This window comes from Rana temporaria, chromosome 1 (genome assembly GCF_905171775.1).
Source record: "Rana temporaria chromosome 1, aRanTem1.1, whole genome shotgun sequence".
Lineage (NCBI taxonomy): Eukaryota > Metazoa > Chordata > Amphibia > Anura > Ranidae > Rana > Rana temporaria.
Genome location: NC_053489.1, coordinates 389,079,397 through 389,105,348, shown reverse-complemented (window position 1 = coordinate 389,105,348; position 25,952 = coordinate 389,079,397). Strand labels below are relative to the sequence as shown.

Genomic DNA, 25,952 nt, shown 5'->3' with positions numbered 1-25,952 from the left:
GTGAAATACTGGGAGAATATAGTCTGGTCAGATGAGACCAAAATTAAACTTTTTTGGGTGTCATAATACATACCATGTTTGGAGGTCAACTGCCACTGGACATCATCCCAAAAACCTCATACTAACACAATGAAGTTTGGAGGTGGGAACATCAAGGTATGGGGCCGTTTTTCAGCATAAGGTACTGACAAACTTCATATCATTGAAGGAAGGATGAACGGAAAAATGTACCAGGACATTCTTGATAAAATCTGCTGCCATTTACCAGGATGATGAAGATTGACATTTTAGCAAGACAAGGATACCAAACTCAAAGCCAAAGAAACTCAGTTGGTTTCAAAGAAAGAAAGAAAATAAAGCGGCTAGAATGGTTAAGTCGAGGGGGCGTGGTCTGGAGCTGCATGGAGTAAGACGTGTTGAGTGAGAGCTCCGCTCGTGGCTGATCCTATCTACATCCATCCTGGGGGAATCTTCCCTGAAAACGGCTACAAACCTACCCACATATGCCCCTACTATTTGACTACACCATGTCGCCTCCCAAGAAGTCCGGTACCCTGGCAAAACTCGACAAGGGCCGTCAGAGTGAGCGGGACCAGGTGGAGGAAGATGGCGTCGCCGTGCCCCCTGGGAGCGAGGACCGTCCATCGGGTGACACTGCACGGGTTCTGGAGGCTATTGCTGCCTGTCAAACGTCCCTTACAACCCGGATCGAGGAGGTCAAGGTGGACATCTCGCACATCCGACACGACATGCAAAAGTTGCGGGACCGGGTGTCTGAGACGGAACGCAGGCTGGACCACGTGGAGGATGGCCTGCACCCGCTTCAGGTTACGGTGGAGAGCCTACAACATCAGCTCCAAGCGGTGCTCTCTAAACAAGATGATATGGAGAATCGCCTTCGCAGGTGTAATTTGCGCTTTGTGGGGCTCCCTGAGCGTTCGGAAGGAACGGACCCCCCTACTTACCTGGAAAATCTCCTGATCAGAACATTCGGCAGGGAGGCCTTCTCCGCCACATTTGTTGTTGAACGCGCCCATCGCCTTGCTGCGAAACCCCCCCCGGAGGGTGCCCCTCCGAGAACCTTCATCGCCAAGATGCTTAATTACCGCGATCGGGATGCCGTCCTCCGACTCACCCGCGAGAAAGGTAATATCCCCATCGGCAACGTAACGGTTGCCGTATACCCGGACTTCTCGTCGGAGGTCCAGAAGAGGAGGGCGCGCTTCACGGAGGCTAAGAGGCTGCTACGCGTGCATCACCTGCCATACGCTATGCTCTTCCCCGCGCGACTCCGGGTTGTGTGCGATGGTAAGGCCCAGTTCTTTGAGGAACCTCAGGCAATCCTTTCCTGGCTGGAGCGCCGCGATGGAGCTGGCTCGTCACGCAACTGATTCCTCGTCTCCACTTTGCCCCACTTGTTACTTACCCCTCGCGGCAAGCCGCTCTGTTTCTCCTAGACAGCGTCACTTTTGGAACATGCACCCCCTGAACCGTGAGTTGACCTTACTGCCTCCCTGGGGGCCTCCCTCCTTCTCCTCCATCCGTGTATCCCCTGCCTGGCTCCCCGCCTGTCCCCCCCCTCTCTGCCCTTGCCTCCCCCGATAATTTCCCCCCCTGTTACGCGCCACGAGCGGCTCACCTGCATCGGTGTTCCGCCTGAACAGTCACCCCACTCTTGCACCAGTGTGTGCTCTGCAGTTTTTCTTTTTCGCCCCCCCCATTCCCGCCGGTTGCCCTGTCCTTTGGGAACTCTCATCACCTTGGGCAATCATGGCTAAGTTACTGTTTCCCTGGCCGGCCCCCGTCCCCAGACTTTTGGTGGGTGGTGGGGTGTTATGCCTGCTGTGTCGGTCCAGCGCTATTGCAGGTTATGCTCTGCGGTTTCACCGCAGCGCTGGTATTGTTGGTTTCTTTTTTTTCCTTTTTCTTTCTTTTTTTTTTTTATTTTTACTGTTTCGATTTAATATTGTCAAAGTGTGTTGCAGACTTCACTGAATATTTTGATGTACCTCTCTGTATGGGGTGGGCCCCACGCCTACCCGCGCTGGGCTCTATTTGGGCCCTCGGGGGTCGCGTGGTCCCCACCCACTGCTTCCTGATCCAGTCACATGGTCCCCATGCCTTCCCCCTACCCCACCATTCCTACCCATGGCTTCCCTGAAAATAGTGTCCTGGAACGTCCGGGGTTTGGGGGATCGGGCTAAACGGTCGGCGGTCCTCTCCCACCTAAAGTCCCTGCGCGCTGATGTCTCTATCCTGGTGGAGACTCATCTCGCAGGTCAGAAGCAGCTATGCCTCAAAAAAGCCTGGGTGGGATGGGTGTACCAAGCCCCCCACACCTCTAATTCTCGAGGTGTGGCGGTGCTGGTAGCAAGATCGCAGCAGTTCCAACTACATACGCTACAATCTGATCCCCAGGGTCGTTATTTGTTCCTACATGCTACCATTGGAGGCCTTGAAGTATTACTCCTTGCTTTTTATGTCCCCCCTCCCTTTCAGTTTGAAGTGCTTCAACGTGGGGTGGCTTTTATGACTCTCCACCCATCGGTGCCTGCCATATGGGCGGGCGACTTTAATATGGTCATTTCCCCATTCATGGACAGACTGGGCCAGAGCGCCCCCACAGGCCCTGTACCAAAAATCACCAGGTTCGGTAGGTTCCTAGCTGAATTTGCCCTCACCGACACTTGGCGACATAAGTATCCCACCCAATTAGGGTTTTCCTGCTTTACTCCTTCCCGTGCAGTGATGTCACGTATCGATCTTGTTCTTGTGACCCCTTCCCTCCTCCCACATCTCCTTGACGCAGGATTTGATACTAGAACACTGTCTGATCACTCTCCGTACTGGGTCAGGCTGAGACTCCCGTCACCCCCCACGACCCAGACCTGGCGCCTCAATCCGTTTTGGTTGAGGGTTCTCCCGGAATTGGACTCCATCGGATCCGAATGGGTCCGTTTCTTTACCACCAATGACGGCTCAGCCTCGGCTGGACCCGTGTGGGAGGCGTTTAAACTGCACGCCCGCATGTTCCTATCCCTACGCATCAACAGACACAAAGCCTCCTCTAAACTGTTAATCCACCAGGCCGAGGCGCAGCTTAGTTCTCTTGAGCGGGCCTTTCAGGCTGATCCGTCAGACACTACTGCTTCTCAGCTCCGCCTGCAGTCCAGGCTGACGGATCAGCTACACCTCGAGAAGGCACGCCGGGGTATCTTCTTTAGCAAACAGCGCACATACGAGCATGGGGAACGGGCTGGTCGGCTACTTGCCTATATGGCTCACCTAGATCACAAACCTCCTGTGGTCGTGGCCCTCCGCGCGGAGTCCGGGGCGATACTTTCTGACCCTGACTTGGTGGCGGAGGAGTTTCGGTCCTTTTACTCGAGGCTCTACACCTCCACTGCACAACGCTCCGCGGAGGAGCTTACTGCCCTTCTGCGGAGTGTTACCTTCCCAACCCTATCCCCGAGTCAGGTCTCTATGCTTGAGGCCCCAATTACCACTGTCTGTGTGGAGACGGCTATAGCAAGCCTCCCCACCTCTAAAACCCCGGGCTCCGACGGGCTTCCCCTCGAATTCTACAAGTCCTTCCAAGACTCCCTTGTCCCCAGGCTCTGCGCGCTATATAATCACATTTTTGATTCGGGTACGCTACCCTCCTCCATGCGCGAGGCCCTCATTGTCCTTATACCAAAACCAGGCAAGGACCCTATGCTCCCTGAGTCCTACCGCCCCATCTCCCTCCTTCAGCTCGACGTGAAGATCCTCGCTAAAATTCTTGCCCTGCGTCTTAATAAAGTCATCTCTAGCTTAATACACCCTGATCAGACTGGGTTCATGCCCAACAAAAACACGGCCTTCAACCTCCGCAGACTTTACATGAACCTCCAGGCCCAACACGCAGAAGTGGGTTCTAGGGTGATAGTTAGCCTCGATGCTGCCAAGGCCTTCGATTCGGTTGAGTGGAAATACCTCTGGGAATGCCTTGGCAGTTTCGGTTTTGGTCCCCGCTTTGTGAAATGGCTACAACTCCTATGGCGCGTATCAGGGTCAATGGTAGGACCTCCTCTCCCTTCCCCCTGACTCGTGGCACTCGTCAGGGCTGCCCCGTTTCACCCATGCTCTATGCCCTCGCTGTGGAACCCCTGAGCATAGCTTTGCGTAGTCGCCCAGGGATTAGCGGGCTGCGTTGTGGCCGGGTCACTGAGCTACTCAGCCTATACGCTGATGACATGCTCCTCTACCTATCAGATGCCGGCCCCTCACTTCGAATGGCCCTCCAAGTTATAACCCAATTCGGGGAATTCTCAGGCCTGCAGATGAACTGGACCAAATCCTATATCCTCCCCTTAGATCTGGGTCCCCCCACTGCAATGCAGGCAGCCCTCCCGTTGCCACGGACGGATGTCATTAAGTACCTGGGCATCCTCGTCACTAGGTCCCCTCTAGACTACATACGCCTTAACATTGAGCCACTCTTTCATACCTTGAAGTCCAAAACGCAAACGTGGTCCCGTCTCCCTCTTGGGGTGATGGGCCGCATAAGCCTAGTCAAGATGATCCTTCTCCCAAAGCTGCTCTATGCCTTCTGGCATGCACCGCTGTGTATCCCTCCCCGTGTTTTTAAAAAAATGGAGTCCATTCTCAACTCATTCATTTGGGGCCCGTCCCGGCATAAACTGCCGTGGCGGGTTCTAAAGTGCCCCTCCAGTCAAGGGGGCGCCTCGGTCCCAGACCTCTACCTTTACTATGTTGCGTCCCAGCTCTCCCACTTTCACTACATTCATCACTCCGAGAGGGGGCGATATCTGGCCATGGTGTGCTCCAAGGCCCCTGGCCCGGTCTCGCACCCCTTTCAACTCATGTTGTGCCCACCCCGCAACTCTAGGCGCCCAGACGATAGTAATCAACTGCTCCATCACCACCGCAAGATTTGGCAAACTACCATGTCAGTCGGCGAGGCCCCATCCCCCCACTCTCACACACCCCTTTGGGATAATCCCTTGCTGCCCGAGCTTGCCATGGTCCCTGACCATGGTATCTGGGTCAGGAGCGGAATTATTTACCTTTCGCAAGTAGTCTCACACGGCTCGGTTAGGTCCTTCCAATCCCTCAAAGATACCCATGCCCTAGCGAATCACATGTTCTTCCGCTACCTCCAGCTTCGACACGCACTTACCACACAATTTGGTGCTGCCATCCCTACCCTCGAGATCCCGCTTCCTGTTGACATTGTCATGGGCTCGGACCCCAAGAAACTGACCTCCCAACTCTACTCATACCTCCTGGCTCCCTCGGCGGCTACCACTCTCCAGCAGGTTAAAGCTCGTTGGGCTCCTGACCTGGGGGTGCTGTCGTCGGAGGACTGGGATGAAGCTCTGCAGATTGGTTTCCCCCAAAATTTCTGACCGCCTCACCCAATTATATATCCTGCACCGTTCATACCTAACGCCCCGTCGCATCCTAAAATTCAGGCCGGGCGGCGACCCTAACTGCCCGGGCTGCAACTCCCCTGATCCCACCTTTTACCATCTTCTCTGGGGGTGCCCCTGCGTGCAGGGCTTTTGGACCCAGGTGGTCCGATTTCTCCATGACCGCATGGGTTCTCCCATTTCCCTTAGCCCCCGTCAGTGTTTGCTCGGAATACTTTCGCTGTCTGAGGACGGAAAATATCTTAACACATTGCTACAAGAGACTTTGTTCCTTGCAAGACTTCAGATAGCGAGAACCTGGCTTAGGGGCCCCCCCCCCCACCCTACAACAATGGATCAAAGCTGTCAACGACACCCTACCCTTTAAAAAGCTTCTATATGTTCACAGGGGTTGCCCTGGTAAATATAACAAGATTTGGGATAGATGGTTGGGAGATGCCTCCACCTGCATTACCCCCTCTGCTTAACACCCCTTATATGTGCCTTTTGAGTATTATTGGGATGTGACCTTCACCTCCGACCTACCCCGTCCCCATGTGCTGCTCTACATCTTCACATGTTACATGTTTTCATTTACCTCGTCTGTCAAGTCTGCGCACCTGACATTGCAATGTATCCTTGCTTGTGGTGCATGTTGCACCGTCTACAACACTGTCTGTAACCCTTTTTTTTTACATGCTCATTAAACTTTGGTTTGATTTAAAAAAAAAAAAAAAGAAAAAAGAATGGTTAAGTCGATCACCTGACTTGAATCAAACACAAGATCTATGGAAAGAACTAAAGATCAGAGTTAATAAAAGAGGCCCAAGGAAACTTCAAGATCTGAAGACTGTTTGTGTGGAAGAATGAGCCAAAACCACGCCCGAGTAACGCATGCGACTAGTTTCTCCATACTGGAAGCACCTTGAAGCTGTCATTACTAACAAAGCATTTTGTATGAAGTATTAAACACTTTCTTTGTGTCATTTCATGACACATAACTTAAAGCGGGGGTTCACCCTATTAATTAAAAAAAAAAAAAAATTTCCCTCTAGCATACAATGAGGCATAGTAGCGCGAGCTACAGTATGCCTGTATTTATTTTTTAGTCCGGTACTCACAGTGCAATCCTAGCGAGACGATTCCGGCTCCCCGCGGGGAATGGGCGTTCCTATCCAGAGGGAGCATGATTGACGGCCGGCTATGGCGCGTCACACTTCTCCGGAAATAGCCAAAATAGGACTTGGCGCTTCACGGCGCCTGCGCACAGACTATGCGCAGGCGCCGTGAAGAGCCGAGACCTACTCCGGCTATCTTCGGGGAGCGTGACGTGCCATAGCCGGCCGTCAATCATGCTCCCTCTGGATAGGAATGCCCATTCCCCGCGGGGAGTCGGAATCGTCTTGCTAGGATTGCACTGTGAGTACCGGACTAAAAAAATACAGGCATACTGTAGCTCGCGCTACTATGCCTAATTTAATGATGGAAAGTTGTCAATAAGGGTGAACCACCGCTTTAATTTCTAACCAGATTTGTTTTAGATTCTTTGTATGTATTGATTGTATGGGTTGTTACCGACATGTGGTTCCCTGTACTCATATGGCTTCCACAGTCACCAGATCTCAATCCAAGAGAGCACCTTTGGGATGTGGTGGAACAGGAGATTCGCAGCCGATAAATCTGTGCAATGCTATCATGTTAATATGGACCAAAATCTCTGAGAAATGTTTCCAACACTTTGTTGAATGCCACGAAGAATTAAGGCAGTTTTAAGGGAAAATGGGGTCCAGCCCGGTACTAGTGAGATGTACTCAATACAGTGGGCAGTGGGTGTATATTTACTGTACCTAGAAAAATGGTGATGTGTTCAGTACTTATTTTACCCGCTGTATATACCCTAGTTTGTGGACTCTAACTTTCCTACAGAGTAAATAATATGCACCGATTTGGGTTATTTTCAAAGAAATGTAGCAGAATACATTTTGACCTATAGTAAACAAAGATGATTCATTTTCAAAATTCAACAGAAACAAAGAAAAAAAAATGTCCCCAATTTTTTTTTAGAAGATTGTATTTTATATAGCAAAAACTAAAAAAAAAAAAAAAAAAAAAAAGTTATATCTATGACAGACTTTGGACCTAAACCTTCTGTATTTCCTTTATGCATATCTTACATCTCGTTCTTTTGGTACAATCATTGTGCTACTTAACTTTTAAAATTAATAAAAAGAAAGGAAAAAAAAAAATACCGGAATTGATTAACCACTGCTGCGAAGCGACGTACCTGTACATCGTTTTGAGGAAGTAGTTGTAACTGGGTGAAGCCTGCAGCTGGTACAGTTTTCCTTTTTTTTTTTTTTTTTTTTTTTTTTTTTTTAGAGCTGGTGGTCGGCTTTCTAGTGATGACAAGCGATACAGCTCAGCAGCCGCTCAGCTATTATCACAAGGAGGGGACGTCTCCGTTCCGCCTGGGTTTCCCGCCCCACTAGACGATCCGAGCGATCACCCGGGACGTCTGTCGGCTGGCCGGAGTTTGCTTTGATTGGGTTTTCGATTTAGCGACGTCACTTACGATTTACACGGCTGCCGATTTAAAGAAAATCTCTGGTATTACACAGATTTTACCGTTTTGAATACTTTAAGTGCAAAGGAGGGATTTTGGGTTTGACCCCAGATCCCTCCATAAGGAGTGCCTGTCAAAAGGGATGTTTACATTCCTTGTGACAGCAAAAATGGTAATTAGATATTTTTTAAATGGTAAAAAAAAAATATATATATCTCTATCTATCCAGTGGTTCCGTTATCCTGACTAGGCGTCATGACGTCCAGCAGGATAACATGTCGGGGGCGAGCAGCGCGGGGTGTCCGTCTGACACCCTGCATCTCTGATCGTGATAAGCAGCCTTAAGTGCCCACCAGTGCCAATCAGAGCCCACCACAGTGCCAATTAGAGCACAGCAGTAACACCTGTCAGTAACACATCAGTGCCCACCCGTCATTGCCCACCAGTGCCGCCCATCAGTGGCCATCAATTCTACATAGTAATACAAGAAAAAATCCCACTGGTAGCGCTACACCATAAAAACGATAATACACAGTGTTCTGTGTAGTAAAAAAGGTAACACAGAAACCCTCCCGTGCAGCTGTCAACCACTTGAGAACATTGGGCAACACACCAAAACACGACGTCGCGAGGAGACATCCCGCTCTCATCGGCCTCCCTGTTGGTTTGGATTCACAGCAATATCTCCCTCTGCATGTGAACAGCACCAACGTTTACTTCCAGCGTGGATGTCATCCCTCCACTGCTTGATTCCATCTCCCTGCATAGAGGCACATAAACGGCTGCTGAGGTATTGTATCACCTCCACATACCATCGTATGTACACCAGTTGGAAGCTCTCTCAACATCCTCCCAGAAGTGATTTTTGGTTTTTATCCCACTATCACCACACGACTTCTGTACATGTGTTGGGGACTGTTCATTAGATTCTATTATAACTGTTTGCCATCTGCATATTACTTTTTCAGTTCATGTACATACATTTTACCAATTTTAAGACTATAAAGTGATATTTACCCAACCCCTGAGCACTGTATTTTTGGTTTTATCAATTCTACATATCAGTGCCAACTCATCAGTGCCCATCAGTGAAGGGGAAAACAACATTTTATGACAAAATTAAAAACAAAATTGGTCTTTTTTTAGTTTGTTGAGAAAAAAAATAAAAACCCCAGGGGAGATCAAATGCCACCAAAAGAAAGATCTATTTGTAGGAAGCAAATTATAAAAAAATGTTGTTTATGTACAGAGTTACATGACCGCTCAATTGTCATGTAAAGTGTGGGCACACTGAAAGCTGAAAATTGTCCTGGGAAGGGAGGGGCAAAAGTGCCTGGTATTGAAGTGGTTAAAGCGCCTCCGTCCCCACACAAAGAAAACGCATAAGCAAATCGCGCCTGCAAATGTAAATCGATGTTCAAATTACACATGAGATATCGCCATGATTGTCAGAGCAAGAGCAATAATTCTAGCCTTATACCTCCTCTAACTGGTGAAAGCGCTGAAAGCTGAAAATTGGCCTGGGCAGGAAGGGGGTAAAAGTGCCCAGTATTCAAGTGGTTAAACTCTGCTTATTGCAAAAACAGCAGGTACAAAAGACAGAGCATCAAAAAGATATGGTACCACGCAGGATGACAAAGTGCCGTATCATTGAAGTACAGTAAACCATATAACAAAACATTTGGCAGAATCCATTTCTTCCAGCCAACGTGACATGTACAATCTCCAATCCAATATGACCTTGTATAACAGGGTGTGTGGGAGTAATAGGAAAGTAGAAGATGTTAAGGTGTCCGTTTATGAAGCAGTGAAATCTATTCACTGCTTCTTTCTCCGGCATTCACGGTGAAGATTTTTCTCCTCTGTGTGCCTGTTTATGAAGCGGAGAAGATTGCTTCACCCTTGGAGGAGTGAAGTGATCTTCCAACGCTTCAAACAGTGGAGAACGGACCAGAAATTCACAGAAATACGGAGATGTCAGTTTATTGAGCAGTGATAAATTATCACCGCTCAGTTCACTGAAAGACACGTGGTTAATGTAATTAAAATAACGAGTCCCCCTGCATAATATATACATGTATACACACACACACACATTGTATATACATGTATATATACACACACACAATATATATATATATATATATATATATATATATATATATATATATATATATATATATATATATATATATATATATATATACACACATGTACACATTATATATATTTATGTATATATATGTATACACATAAAAATTACAGGGGGACATGGTTACAGTGTTGGGGGGTCTGAACGAGGTAGAAGGAAGTTAAAAATCGTCCTCCTTCCTCCTCAGAACCCCCTGGGATTCTCTCCTCACTCCCCGCTTCACCAGCTCTGAGATGGTGAATCGGGGAATGTGAATTCTGACTCAGATCACCAGTGAAGAGCTCAGATCACAGCTTCATAAACTGGCCGTTTCTGTGTCAGTCTATGAGACTTCTCTGTGGGAGAACAAGTTCAAACACTTCTCCCCCCGATTATCACCGTTTCATAAACTGTTTATGGGCTGTGATCACTGGTGATCCCTGGGATCACCGCTCTTCACTGCTTCATAAACTGACACCTAAATGTTAAGTAGAGTAGATGTACACCACATATCCCATATGTTGGTGTATTTATGAGGACAGCCCCTGTTTTTATTAACAGACAATTACAATACTGTATAGCTTGTGTAGGGATTGCTATATTTTTTTAGGAGTAATTTTTTTCCCCCACAAAAGTGGGGTTAACCTTACAATAAAAATGTCAATCTAAATAGAAAGGGACAATTGCATGTGTGTTTGCTTCTGAGTGCGAGCTAGCGAGGACAGGGGCGTTTTAAATAATTGTTTTTATTTAAAAAAAAATTATTTTACTTAATTTTTTCTATTTTTGCACTTTTTTTTACATTTAAATTTTCTTAATCACTTTTATTCCTACTACAAGAAATGTAAACATCCCTTGTAATAGGAATATATCGTGACAGGTCCTCTTTATGGAGAGATGCAGGGTCAATAAGACACCACATCTCTCCTCCAGGCTGGAAAGCATGAGATACTGTAAAGAAATTCACAGATCTTATGCCGACAGCCACGACTGCGGCTTTGTTTACTCCTGGGTACCCTGGCGTGACGTCATAACATCGCATCATAACATCGCGTCATAACATCGCGCCCAGGCCTCCAACCGTCAAAGAGATGACTGGTGACCATCTGGTCACCAGACATCTCTATGCTTCCCATCCGGCGCCAGCCGATCGTTTCTCCGGGTCCCAGATTGCACAGGAGAGCACGAAGAAGCACCGATGGCGGCGGGGGGGGGGGGTGGCCCCTCCCGTCACCTATAAGAAGGTTTAAAGGGACACTAAAGGCAAGATTTTTTTGCTTTAAAAATAACAAACATGTTATACTTACCTCCGCAGTGCGTTCATAATCTACTCACACATCCTCCAGCTTTCCAAATAAAAAAAAGATACAGGCAGAAGGCAGGAGGACAAGGCTGCGAAAGCCTGACACTGCATCCCCATTCACTTGATCATGGGTGCAATGTTTACACTCATGATCAATATGTGCATTTATGTTTTCCCTTAGGAGGTCCACTTGGACTTGAAAGGCTTAACCACTTAACGACCGCCGCATGTAAATATACGTCCACAGAATGGCACGTACAGGCAGATGGATGTGCTGGTACGTCCCTGCCTTTCCGCGGGTCGGGGGTCCGATCGGGACCCCCCCCCCCCGTTACATGCGGCGGTCGGTAAGCCTCTGGGAGCGATCCGGGATGAGGGGGCGGCTGTTCGTTTCTGGCCACCCCCTCGCGATCACTCCCAGCCAATCTCCTTCCGCCGAAGGACTTCCTCTGCCTGTGTAATGTAAACACAGGCAGGAGGAAGAGATGTCATCTCTCCTCTCGGCGGTATTTTCGTTCGGCCAGAGGAGAGAAGACATCACAAAGTGACTTGCACCAACAGCACACAACACACTTAACCCCCCCCCCCCCAGTAACCCCCCCGATCACCCCCTCATTTATTTACTGATCACTGCATTTAGTCTCAGTTAAGAGTTGCAGGGCAGTTAGTCTTAGGCCCCTTTAGGTTCAGTGTAGCCCCCTACCCCCCTAATAAAGGTTTAACCCCTTGATCACCGCCCTAGTTAACCCTTTCACCCCCTATTGCCAGCGTCACTAATCGATCATTTTTCTGATCGCTGTATTAGTGTCAATGGTGCCGCTACGTAGCTAGTTTTTTTTTGGAGGTTCACCGCCAGGTTTTTTAGCGTTGGGTACCCCCAAACATTTTCTAAATAAAGGTTTTACCCCCCGATTGCCCCCTAGTTAACCCTTTCACCAGTGATCACCGTATAAGTGTTACGGTTGACGCTGGTTAGTTACTTTGCTGCATCAGGGCACCCGCCGTATATAACCCAATAAAAGTTTAACCCCCTGATCGCCCGGCGGGTGATATTAATTACATTTTAGCGTCAGTTAGGGTCTGCGTCGCCCCAGGTTAGTGCCAGTAACGCTTACACCCACGCGCAAAGCATACACCCCCCTTAGTGGTATAGTATCTGAACGGATCGATACCTGATCAGATCTATACTAGCGTACCCAGCAGTTTAGGGTTGCCAAAAACGCATTGTTAGCGGAATCAGCCCAGATACCCGCTAGCACCTGCGTTTTGCCCCTCCGCCCAGCCCAACCCACCCAAGTGCAGTATCGATCGATCACTGTCACTTACAAAACACAACACACATAACTGCAGTGTTCGCAGAGACAGGCCTGATCCCTGCGATCGCTAACAGTTTTTTTTTAAGCGTTTTCTAATAAAAACACAAAAAAAAAAAAAAAATTTGTTTTATTTTTCTCTCCCTCTCCATTCTCTCTATTGTTCTGCTCTTTTTTACTGTATTCCATTCTGCAACGTTTTATTGTTTTCATGCTTTTTCAGGTATGTAATTTACTTTACTGTTTTCAGGTACGCCATTCAGCTGTTGCGCGGACTTATTTATCTTGACAGCAACAGCGTTTGCTCCCACGATATATAAAGCCGTGACTCCAGTGCTGTAGGAGCATTGTGGCATTAGGGGCGGAGGAGCGTTTTTGCTTCTAATGCCGCGTACATACGATCGAAATTCCAACGGAGGCTTGCCAGTGGAAAAGTCCAACCGTGTGTACGCGGCATAACTTTTTTGCGGGAGGATGCCCCCATGCTTCGGCATATATAAATGGTGCATGTATGCCCATCATTAGAAATGGGTGGATGAAGGGAGGTATTTGAATGGTGGGCATACCCACCGATCAATCTTTTTCGTTCAGCCAACAGGCTGCATGAAAAAAAAAAAAACAAAAAAAAAAAAAAAAGAAGATTACAATACATGTCCAACAAGAACCATCAACGTACTGGTATGTTGCTGGACTTTGAATGGTTATACCAGAATGATGCCTACAGGTTTTGGCATCATTCTTTTCAGCCAGCAGTTGGCTTTCATGTAAAAGCAGTCCTAGCGGCCAATTAGCCTCTAGACTGCTTTTACATTCATTCAGTGGGAGGGAATGTCCCCCCCTGAATATAAACAGCGCCATTGGGAAATTGGGAAAGCATTTTATCACACCGATCTTGGTGTGGTCAGATGCTTCGAGGGCAGAGGGTCTAATTTAAAAAAAAAAAAAAAAAAAAAAGAAGAAAGAAGGAGTACCTGTCACTAACTATTGCTATCATAGGGATATTTACATTCCCTGAGATAACAATAAAAATGCATGTGAGGTATCATCGCGAAGGGCAGATCGAGGGCAGTAATTTTAGCAGTAGACCTCCTCTGTAAATCTAATGTGGTAACCTGTAAAGGCTTTTAAAAATGTATGTAGTTTGTCGCCACTGCGCGTTTGTGCGCAATTTTAAAGTATGTCGTGTTTGGTATCCATGTACTCGGCCTAATATCATCTTTTTTATTTCATCAATAATTTGGGCAATATAGTGTGTTTTAGTGCTTTAAAATAAAAAAAAAAAAAGTGTATTTTTTCCCAAAAAAATGCGTTTGAAAAATCGCTGCGCAAATACTGTGTGGAAAAAAAAATGCAACACCCACCATTTTATTCTGTAGGGCCTTTGCTTTAAAAAAAATATATAATATTTGGGGGTTCAACTTAACTGTCTTGCAAAAAAAAATGTTTTTATGTAAACAAACAGTGTCAGAAGGGGCATTGTCTTTAGAAGTGGTTAGAAGAGCGGGTGATGTATGACATAAGCTTCTAAATGTTGTGCATAAAATGCCAGGACAGTTCAAAATCCCCCCAAAATGACCACATTTTGGAAAGTAGACACCCCAAGCTATTTGCTGAGAGGCATGTCGAGTCCATGGAATATTTTATATTTTGACACAAGTTGCGTGAAAAATATTTTTTTTCTTCCCTGCAAAGTTGTCAATAAATGATATATTGCTCAAACATGCCATGGGAATATGTGGAATTACACCCCAAAATACATTCTGCTACTTCTGAGTACGGGGATACCACGTGTGAGACTTTTTGGGAACCTAACCGCGTACGGGACCCCAAAAACCAATCACCGCCTTCAGGCTTTCTAAGGGTGTACATTTTTTATTTCACTCCTCTCTACCTATCACAGTTTCGGAGGCCATGGAATGCCCAGATGGCACAAACCCCCCAAATTACCCCATTTTGGAAAGTGGACACCCCAAGCTATTTGCTGAGAGGTATGGTGAGTATTTTGCAGATCTCGCTTTTTGTCACAAAGTTTTGAAAATGTAAAAAAAAAAAAATACATTTTTATTTTCGTTCATTTTTAAAAACAAATGAGAGCTGTAAAATACTCACTATGCCTCTCAGCAAATAGCTTGGGGTGTCTACTTTCCAAAATGGGGTCATTTGGGGGGGTCTTATGCTATTTTGGCATTTTATGGCCTTCGAAACTGTGATGGGTAGTGAGGAGTGAAATCAAAAATTTGCACCCTTAGAAATGCTGAAGGCGGTGATTCGTTTTTGGGGCCCCATACGCGGCTAGGCTCCCAAAAAAGTCCCACACATGTGGTATCCCCATGCTCAGGAGAAGCAGCAGAATGTATTTTGGGGTGCAATTCTACATATAACCATGGCATGTGTGAGCAATATATCATTAAGTGACAACTTTTTGTAATTTTTTATTTGTCATTATTCAATCACTTGGGACTAAGAAAAAAAAAAAAAAAAAAATAATAATATTCAATGGACTCAACATGCCTCTCAGTAGTTTCCTTGGTGTGTCGACTTTCCAAAATGGGGTCATTTGGGGGGGGGGGTTGTACTGCCCTGCCATTTTAGCACCTCAAGAATTGAGATAGGCAGTCATAAATTAAAAGCTGTGTAAATTCCAGAAAATGTACCCTAGTTTGTAGACGCTATAACGTTTTCGAAAACAAATAAATATACGCTTATTGCGATTTTTTTTTACTAAAGACATGTGGCTGAATAGATTTTGGCCTAAATGTGTCACTAAAATTTTGTTAATTCGATTTTTCGTATAACAAAAAGTAGAAAATATCATTTTTTTTCAAATTTTTCGGTCTTTTTCCGTTTAGATCGCAAAAAATAAAAAAAATCGCAGAGGCAATCAAATACCATCAAAAGAAAGCTCTATTTGTGGGAAGAAAAAAACACAAATTTCGTTTCGATACAACATTGCATGATCACGCAATTACCAGTTAAAGCAGTGCAGTGCCAAATTGTAAAAACACCTTTGGTCATTTAGCTGCATATTGGTCCGGGGCTTAAGTGGTTAAAAAAAAAAAAAGCAGCAGAGGAAGATTGGAAAGAAACCTGGTCAATAGATACCTTTACCATCAACATTACTATTCTTAAATTCAAGGTTCTAATCAGATGGTACTTGATACCTTCCAGACTTGTTAACAAATATCCTGAGCACTCAGACTTTTGCTTTAGGGACCGTTAGAGATATCATACTCACTTGGTGAACATGCCTGATGCAAAGTCGTTTCTGAACCTGCCTGATGCCAAGACCTTTAGGTAGCCTATGGGAGCTAAACCTTTGGCTTTCCAGCTGTAGTGAAACTACAAGTCCCTTGAGACATTGCAAGCCAGTGACAATGTTACAAAAGCATGACTCCCAAAGGAAGAGGCATGATGGGACTTGTAGTTCTGCAACAGCGGGGGGGGGGGGGGGGCAGGTTGAGCACCCATGAGCTAGCCCTTTTAGATTTCAAACCTCCAACCTCTAAATTGAACCATTTTATTGTGGTCTCTGAAATGGACAAAACAGCTTGAGTATCGAAAAAAAATTCAACTTTTAGTGGTTGTAAAGTCTCCACAATAAACTCCCATGATATGTTCTCTTATGGGGCAATAGTAATAGCAGTGTGTTTGTTTTTCAGCAATATAATCTCTAAATACCTTTTCCCAGCATTGCTTCTGTGCAGCGACATTGTTTTCTCTGGTCTTTCTCCCTAGCATAGAATCTCAGTTGGGAGGGGCTCACATGCCTCTTCTGGTTTCAGGAGGGGAAAAGGGGGAAAGGAGGGAAGGTGTGGGGAGGGTAGGAGATCAGTTTCACACAGACCATGGATATGACAGGAAAAGGTGGAGAGAGGAATATACAGATGCTGCAGAGAGAGCAGGATGATGTAAAGTCAGTTTACTGACAGGAACAGGCAGGATCAACTAGGTATACTATATGGAAAAGGATAGATAACTTTGCACAAAATAACTTGCACAATAATAATGAAGGATCGATGAAAACAAGGATGGATAGGTCAGTCGGTTGCAGAAAGGATAGGTCAAAATGTCAAGGGTGTGTGTAAAGGGGGGGTTCCAGGTAATTTTATAGCACAAAAATAGATTCTTATTTGTATGGGAACTGGTTAACAAAGAGGGGAGGAGTAGTTTCAGGGAAACAGTATTGCCTTATCATAGCTGGAGGGGTGGGGGAGTTCAGGTTCTCTATGGTCAAAATGGAACTGACAGGGAGAGAGGGGGAGATGGAGATGTATAGGAGAGAGCTGGAATGATGGAAGGACATAAACTGACCACACTTTCATGGCTCAGCAGCCATGATAAATGTGGTCAGCCCACAGAGGGGAAAACAGGAACAGGCAGGATCATCCAGGTACTGTAGAAAATAGAAAGGGACAATTTACACGGCAAAAGCACTATACCCTTTTTCATCCTACTCCTAAGATGCTAGGCAGGACCTGAATACTGTATTGCAGATAAGGTGTTTGGCCATCACCAGGGAGCCGCCCCTTGGGCATACATTTAGTTTGAGCTGCATATAGCGTCCTACACCTGAAGGTGGTGGCATCAAACCCATCCATGAAGCGGTGTCCCTTCAATGAATAGAGAAATTACCATTCCTTTTCAAACAGTAGCGCTATAAATGTTATTTTCATTGTAATATGGCGACCTGGAGGTGTTCAGTACACAGTGTGTACCAAGATAAACACTGGAATTTGGGCATCCTCTGCCACAAAATGTTACTTTTGGTGAGATATTCCTCAAGAATTAAATCACTTCTAAAATGATTTAGACACTGAAACAGTGCATAAACTGATTAAAATGATTTAGTCACTCATTTGAAATCCGTACCTAAAAAGGCAAAACCTTTTTCTTCACAGAAGAATCAGGTACGAATATGCAACAAGATTTGTCACAATCATTGCAATGTACATTGATCACCCAGAGGGGGAAAAAAAAATTCAACAAAAGTGAAATTTCTCCTTAACTACTGTAACCCAAAGCAGAAAATCATTATCCTTCCTGTACTTAAATCCATCAAAGTGAATTTTGATTTGTTGCTATGGGTTCTTGTAATTAGAAAATACAAGTGCAATCTTTATTGAAAAAGGCAAAAGATCAACAATCAAACTGCAGAAAATGAACATATAATAAAATGGTACGTTACCTTTGGAAGGATCAATGAATTGGTCAGGTACAAAGCTATATACGCCTGAGACAGGTTCACAATGAGACGTGTGCACATGTACAAAATGGCCACCTGTAAAAACACAACTCCGATAAAGTACAATATAAAAAGGTCAGGGTAGGTTCTATCTGTAGGGACCCTGCCCTAAAAAGTAGCGTCTCTAACCTATATTTTGTGCAGCTTGAGCATGGATGGTTACAGTTCTGTTTTATTGTTTCATTCTGTCAGCTGCTGGAGTGTCCCTTGCAAAAGAGCAAGATACAAAATTCTGAGTTAATAACTGTCTCCCTGGCCAACCAATTGAAAGTTTGCTGCCATTGGTGCATGCTGGGGAAAGATATACGGTACATATTTGAGGTGACTTTTCATAAAGACTCTTGCTTCCTGGGCATTTGTCAGGAGAGAAGGGTGTGTGCCAAAGATTTGTGCCTCCCAGACCTGCTGCCTGGGAAGCCAAACGCTTCTAAATGCGGTAACCCGCTTTTGTTTGCGGGAGTTTTTTTTTTTTTAAAACGCTTCTAAAAACACAAACGTGGCAAAACATTGATGAACGCGGCATGTAGACGTGGCAAAACAGACTTTTAAACGCGGGTAAGGCCTCATGTACACTGCTGCTGGTAAACGGACGTTTAGGAGCAGTTAGGCATTTTCTCAACTACTCCTGAACTCTCCTCTATGTCATCTTATCAGTACATGTACACTGGTTTGTTTATAGTAGTTACTAGGCAGTTATGTTTAGAGGCTTTTTCTTGAACGCCAAAAAATGCGTTCAGAAGCTGTATTTAGAGGCAGTTGAAGGGCCAAGCGCAGCAACTCGCGTTTAGCAGCGTTTCATTTACAGACTTTTTTTTGTTAAAATAAACGTCCGTAAATGAAACGCTGTTAAACGCGAGTTGACGCGTTTGGAGCTTCAACTGCCTCTAAACACAGCTTCTGAACTTTTTTTTGGGTTCAATAAAAAGCCTCTAAAAACGCAACTGCCTAGAAACGACTATAAAAACGAACCAGTATACATGTACAGTACTGATAAGATAACAGAAGAGCGTTCAGGAGCAGTTGAAAAAAAAAAATGCCCAACTGCTCCTAAGGCCCAGTTCACACTGGTGCGATACGAGAACCCTGCAAATTCACTGCGGGTTTCGCATCGCATCAGACTTGCACGGCAGTTCACACTGCCATATGCGAATTGCTGGGGAGCGTCATATGTTGACACCCCCATTTCAGCTTGCGGACATGAATCGGATCGCATATGTGTGTGAACACCCATGCGATCAGATTCGGGTCGGAACAGAAAAAAGGGTCCTGTGCGTGTTTGGACTGAATGCGGTGCGATATCAGCCATATGTGTATGGCTGAAATCGCATTGCACAGACATCGCAAGCGAGGGGAGTCACCGCTCTAGGTCGGTATGCTGAGCAATCAGTAACTTCTCAGGAAATCAAGGGTGCCGACAATGCACAAGGCAAATAGTAGAGGCTAGAAAATGGACAGCCGCACTTCAAAAAACCTCTGGGTTGCCTCTTTTGTAAAACAAAATGGAAAATGCACTACAAAATGCAGCAAAAATAGGGATAACAGCCTACGCGTTTCACACTATGGATCAGTGCTTAGTCATGGCTAACATGCAAATAAAAAACACATTTCAAATTTATGTGATGCCTACAAAAAACATGTGACCAATACTGACCACCTACGGGTGAGAACCAATAAAAGGAACTCCCAGAAGTGAATTAAAGCGGGAGTTCACCCATTTCTAAATTTTTTTTTTTTCTTCCCCTAGATTCCTGCTCGTTCGGTCTAGGGGAATCGGCTATTTGTATTAAAATAGGTGCAGTACTTACCCGTTTTCGAGCTGCATCTTCTTCCGTCGCTTCCGGGTATGGTCTTCGGGAGCGGGCGTTCCTTCTTGATTGACATTCTTCCGAGAGGCTTCCGACGGTCGCATCCATCGCGTCACTCGTAGCCGAAAGAAGCCGAACGTCGGTGCGGCTCTATACTGCGCCTGCGCACCGACGTTCGGCTTCTTTCGGAAAATCGTGACGCGATGGATGCGACCGTCGGAAGCCTCTCGGAAACCTGTCAATCAAGAAGGAACGCCCATTCCCGAAGCCCATACCCGGAAGCGACGGAGAGGATGCATCTCGTAAACGGGTAAGTACTGCACATATTTTAAAATAAATAGCCGATTCCCCTAGTAATAACGAGCAGGAAGCGAAGGGGGAAAAGTGCCCTCTAAGGGTGAACCCCCGCTTTAATAGAGGTGATCACCTGTGCACATAAAGGTAACCTAAATTTTTGAAAATATATATATATATTACACACACACACACATTCATGCAAAACATGCTTAAATGGACACAAATGTAAAAAATAAACGTAAAGATATATATAAAAATATATGTGTAAATATCCCCCTGACTTTAATAGGTGGCTGTGTATATATGAATACAGATGTATTAAGAATAATATATATCCTTACTATAGTTACTAAGTAAAATCATGTATAAACACCTATATATAACAGCCCCAAGTTGTAATGATATACAAAGTGTTAGAATACACCAAACGATGGGGAGATAATACTATATGTAAGGACAGTGTTTTAAATTAGTGAGTGACATACGTGTCTATGAATAAGAGAAATTTGAGTAAATAGAGTCCAATGGACATCATAAAGTGATGGTGAAGAAAGTATTATATTAGGAAGTAATGTGTATATTGACAAAAATATTAGGATTTAACCTCATAAAGTGCAAGCACAAAATTGCACATATCCTGTGAATAACATTAGTGTAATGCCCGACACATTACTACACACCAAAGTGTATTCACTTTGGATAGATGTGCAAGTGAAAGAAAATATATAAAAGTGAAAGCTAAATTGTGCTGAATCACAAAATATATGTAGATGCAAATGTGTATGAATAAATAAGACATCGCAAGTGATGTGAACAGCAGTGCGCTGCGAATCACATGCGATGTCTGGCATCGCACAAGTGTGAACCGGCCCTAAAAGTCAGTTTACCAGCAGCAGTGTACATGAGGCCTTACCTGCGTTTATAACGGCCGTTTAGCCGCGTTTACATGTCACGTTTGCGTCTAGAAGCATTTGAATTTTATTTTATTTTTTAAATGGAAAAAAAAAAAAAAAACATTTTCAAAACGCTTTTAGATGCAAACGCTCCTAAACTGACATTTTTAGACACTGGTTTCTAGCTGTCAAATTAAATCGTTCAGGAGAAGTTTAAAGCGGATCTCCACTCTAAAGTGGAGTCCCGCTGATCGGCACCCTCCCCCCCTCCGGTGTCACATTTGACACCTTTCAGGGGGGAGGGGGGTGCAGATACCTGTCTACAGACAGGTATCTGCACCCACTTCCGGCCCTACGATACGGGCAAAAGATGGGTTTTTTCCTCGCTTCCCGTCCGTTCCCCGTTGTATGCTGGGAACACTCGGCTCCCAGCACACAGCGGGAGCCAATCGGCGGGCGCAGTGCGACTCGCGCATGCGCCGTAGGGAACCGGGCAGTGAAGCCGGAGCGCTTCACTTCCTGGTTCCCTCACCGTGGATGGAGGGGGGAGTAGCAGGGTGACGAGCGATCGGCTCGTCATCTGCTGCGATCGGCGCTGGACTCCAGGACAGGTAAGTGTCCTAATATTAAAAGTCAGCAGCTGCAGTATTTGTAGCTGCTGGCTTTTAATATATTTTTTTAGTGGCACATCCGCTTTAACAACATCCCGTGAACATGAAGCCCAAGATAAAAAAAAAAAGAGGAGCATTCAGGAGCAGTTGAAAAAAATGCACAACTGCTCCTAAACATCAGTTTACCAGCAGCAGTGTACATGAGATCTAAAAGAGTGCTACATATCCAAATTTCATTGTCATTCAGAAAAACATACATGTCATTTACCTGGTAGAAAGAAGGTTCCCGAAACCAGTGATTCCATAACAGCACTGTTTCTGGAGATCTGGGTAGTGTAGCATGCTCTTGGGTAGTGTCTTCATCTTCAGTTTCCACAAGGTGTTCATAACTTTTCTTTTCTTTAGTTCCAATGTGAAATAACACAGCGAAAAGAACTCCAATGGCTACCATGATAAAAGCCAAGGACTAGGAAAAAGACAAAAGGAGGCAGCATTTTAAAAGCACAAAGAGGACAACAGAAAAGAAAAGCAGTTAAAAGATTTAGAAGTGTCACTGAACTGAAGTACTCTAAAGCAGAAAACAAAAAATGCAAGATTCTGCACGGTGTTGCTTTAACATTCAAAAGTACATGTACAAAGAACAATCATCAAATTAAAAATAGTATGCTCCTCCCATTTGTCACTGTACAGTAACTCTGCAGCAAACCCTATTTACTTGGATACTATCTTGAGACACTGAAATGCAAATTTCTGCGTCAGACCCAACACAACCATTTGGATCAGGAAAGAGATGTTTACATCTACATACTTGCCTAGTGACAGTGACTCAGTAGTACATAAATTAATCTGGTTGAAAAAAAAAAAAGAAGAAAAAAAAGGCACAAGTCAATCCAGTTCAACCCACAGAAAAAATAAAAATAAAATAGTAACTAAATCAGCCGGACATAAAAAGGCAGCACCTGCATTTACCACATCATTAAAACAATATGCACGTTGCAGCAAATAGCAGGAATATGCATAAAATGAAAGAAAAAAAAAAAAGTTTCTGAACACCACATTGGGTCATTTAGGCAAAAGCATTGTATTGCAATATATAACAGTGTTCCTAATTTCTCCATTATTGGAGCTGAAGTATGAAAACCATTGGCAACCTGGAGAATTGCAATAAAATGGGGTAAATGAGCTTGAGGTCTTTCAAAATTCCCTCTATAAAAGCTCCCGTACAGCTTTCCCGTCATACCTGGATAAGAGGGGCAGCGGGGGCGCTTTAACTAGAACCTCGGCTGTAATTTGCTCTTGCAGCAGCTAAAAATGTGATATTTGACTCATCGTGAAAGCAGTTTTACAGTTCATTGACAGACAGCACTTTACTCAGAACCAGTGTTATACCACCCCCTACAGGAGTAGGATACTAGGAAGAAAAAAAAAAAGACTTGGCTACGCCTATGGGCAGTCCTAGGTGGTATACCCCCCCCCCCTCTGCTATAGGCCTTCAGTTTTGTAACAAGCAGTGTCAGAAGTATTAAACCGCCATATGAGGGGTGGGTGCTGTGTCAATGAACTCAGAGAAATTGATTTTACGGTAAATCAAAAATCCCATTTTCACCTTTCATTCATTGACGGACACAGCGTTTCATTATTCAGAACCATAGGGATGTCCTAAAGCAGTGCCAAACACGAGGGGTGGGACAGCCAATAACAGGCCAACCAGATAACCGGAGCTCAACGAGAACAACCAAAGCCCAACCTGAACAGAAAGAAACCCCCCTAGACTGCAGCCTGCAGAACCTTGCTGCCAAAAAGGAGGCACTCACAGATACCAGCACATCCACTTAGAAAATTTTTGTAAAAAGTGTGCACCGACGACCAGGTGGCCACCTTGCAAACTTTCATTACTGACGCCTGATGGGAGTCCCAGGAGGCACTCCGCGCCCAAGAAGAGTGCATCTTCACCAGGAATAAAAGAACCTGGCCCCTGATAGAATAGGCCTGAGTCAGTCGGTCTGATCCATCTTAAAATGGTCGCAGAGAAAGAAGACACCCCCTTCTTTGGCTCATCCATGATCATGAACAGGCAGTCCGACCACCGAAAGGACCAAGTGGCAGCCAACTACACCCTGATCGCCCAAATCACATGCAGGGCGTGCAAAGCAAATTACCTCAGAGGTTGTGGCCTGGTACACAAGGAAGGCAACACAATGCCTTCATTCAAATGGAAATCAGAAACAACCTTTGGAAGGAACGAAGGACAAGGACAAAGAACCACCTTGTCTTTGTGAATCACCAGGTGGGGCGTACGACAGGATAACGCCGCCAATTCTGACACCCTGCAAGCAGAAGTGATAGCCACCAAGCTCGCCACCTTCTGGGACAGAGTAAGCAGGGGAATTTCTCAAATATTCTCAAAGGGAGGCTTCTGTAGAACCAAAAGCACCAGATTCAAGTCCCACGGTGGTAAAGGGGATCGCACTGGTGGAGTCACATGTCGAACCCCCTGAATGAAGACACTCACCAGGAAATGCAAAGCCAGGGGATGTTGAAAGAAAACCGCCAAAGCCAACACCTGGCCCTTGAGAGTACTCAAGGTCAAATGCTTTTAAACGCCCAGATGAAGAAAAGTCACAATCAGAGACAACGAAAAGGTACTTAGGTGAACACACCGACTCACACCATGAAAACGTACGCTTTCCACGTCCAACGATATATCTTTCTAGAAATAGACTTCCTAACTTTGAGTAGTGTCTGAATCAGAGACGCAGGTAAGCCTCTATCCTTCAGCACCTGGCTTTCAACAGCCAGGCCGTCAAAGCCAGCAACAGTAAAGCAGGGTGGAAGATCAGCCCTTGGGATAGCAAATCCTCTGAGAGGCAGCCGCCAGGGGGCATCTGTGACCAGGCACACCAGGACCGACGAGGCCAGTCCGGGGGGCCACTAGAATGACCGAAATTCCTTTGGCCTCAATAATGCGCAACAACCACGGCAGAAGCTTGAGAGGAAAGGCGTATGCTTAGACGATACTGGCCCCACTTTGCCACCAGAGTGTCCGAAGCGTCCGCCAGAGGATCTTGAGACCTGGCCACAAACCACTGCACCTGTCTGTTGATCCGGGATGCCAATAGATCTACCTCTACTCCAGCGCAGACATATCTGTTAAAACATATCCTGATGAAGGGATCACTCCCATTGGTCCAACACCTGTCAATTGAGGTAATCCGCATTCCAGTTGTCCACCCCTGGAACGTGGATGGCGGAGTTGGCCGGGACGGAGCGATCTGCCCACTGGAGAATGCCAGCTACTTCCAGGCCCGCCAACATACTCCTTATTCCTCCCTGGTGGTTGACAGGCCACCGCCGTGGCATTGTCCGACTGGATCTGTACTGGGAGCCCCTGAAGTCAATCCATCCCACGATCCAGACAGTCTGATCGCCCAGAGTGCCAAGATGGTGATATGTTGCAGGGATTACTCCAGCGACCCTGAGCAGAGCTCAGGCCCAGGACTCCTCCCTCTGTACAGGACGGTGGTCACCACTGATGCCAGTCTGTCCAGGTGGGGAGAAAGGATTTTCCCTGCCAATGTGATGGGGAACGAAGCCACCAGACCAGGAACCCCTTGGTTTCTTGGCTCAGCCAGATCCGATTGTCCAGAGATCATGGACATTTGTCCCATTTTAAAACAGGATCTTTTTTTGTAGGGTCTCGTATGGAACTGAGCAAACGGACCACCTCAAAAGTAGATAGCATTAGGCCCCGCAGGGAGACTCACCAGTAAGCGAGTCGCCACCTGTAACTTCTGGAGTTTGTCCAGCGGAAGGAACACTCTGGCTAGAGTGGAATCCAGAGGGTCAGACCCAGATAATCCAATTTCTGAGCTCGAATCAGTGCAGACTTCTGGTAGTTTAGCAGCTAGAATAGCGATCTCCATGTCACCCCTCAGGCTAGCAGGGGACTACGCTCGCAGAAGGTCATACAGGTAGCTCAGAACAGCAATTCCCCGCTGGCGCAGCAGTGCCAGAACTGGGGCCAACACTTTTGTGAAGACCCGAGGAGTGGAGGCAAGACCAAAGGGTAATTCTACAAACTGATAATGCTCCTCTCCCACAGCAAAGCGAAGGAATCGCTGGTGTCGTGCACAAATCGTAATGGGCAAGTAGGCATCCTTGATGTCGATGGAGGCAAGAAAGTCCCCCATGAAGGGATGCCATCACCAAGCGAATGGACTCTATTCTGAACCCACACAATGCAGTTCAGGGCCTTGAGATCCAGAATTGGACTTACCGTACCCTCTTTTTTGGGGCCTGTAAACAAATTTGATGAATGAAAGCGTTCCAAAACTGGAAACGGGACAATCACCCTCTTAAGCAACAGGCCTTGTGCCGCGC

The 25,952-nt window shown here is 45.7% G+C and overlaps 1 protein-coding gene across 1 annotated transcript in view; it reads right to left on the bottom strand.

Moving 5' to 3' along the window:
• MFSD12 (major facilitator superfamily domain containing 12) overlaps positions 1-25,952 on the bottom strand; it is a 197,917-nt gene that overhangs the window by 123,393 nt on the left and 48,572 nt on the right. Inside the window, exons 4-5 of the mRNA XM_040322574.1 lie at positions 21,841-22,038; positions 17,910-18,002 (exon numbers count right to left, since the gene is read on the bottom strand). Coding sequence (XP_040178508.1) covers positions 17,910-18,002; positions 21,841-22,038 — 291 coding nt within the window. The remainder of the gene's footprint in view (positions 1-17,909; positions 18,003-21,840; positions 22,039-25,952) is intronic.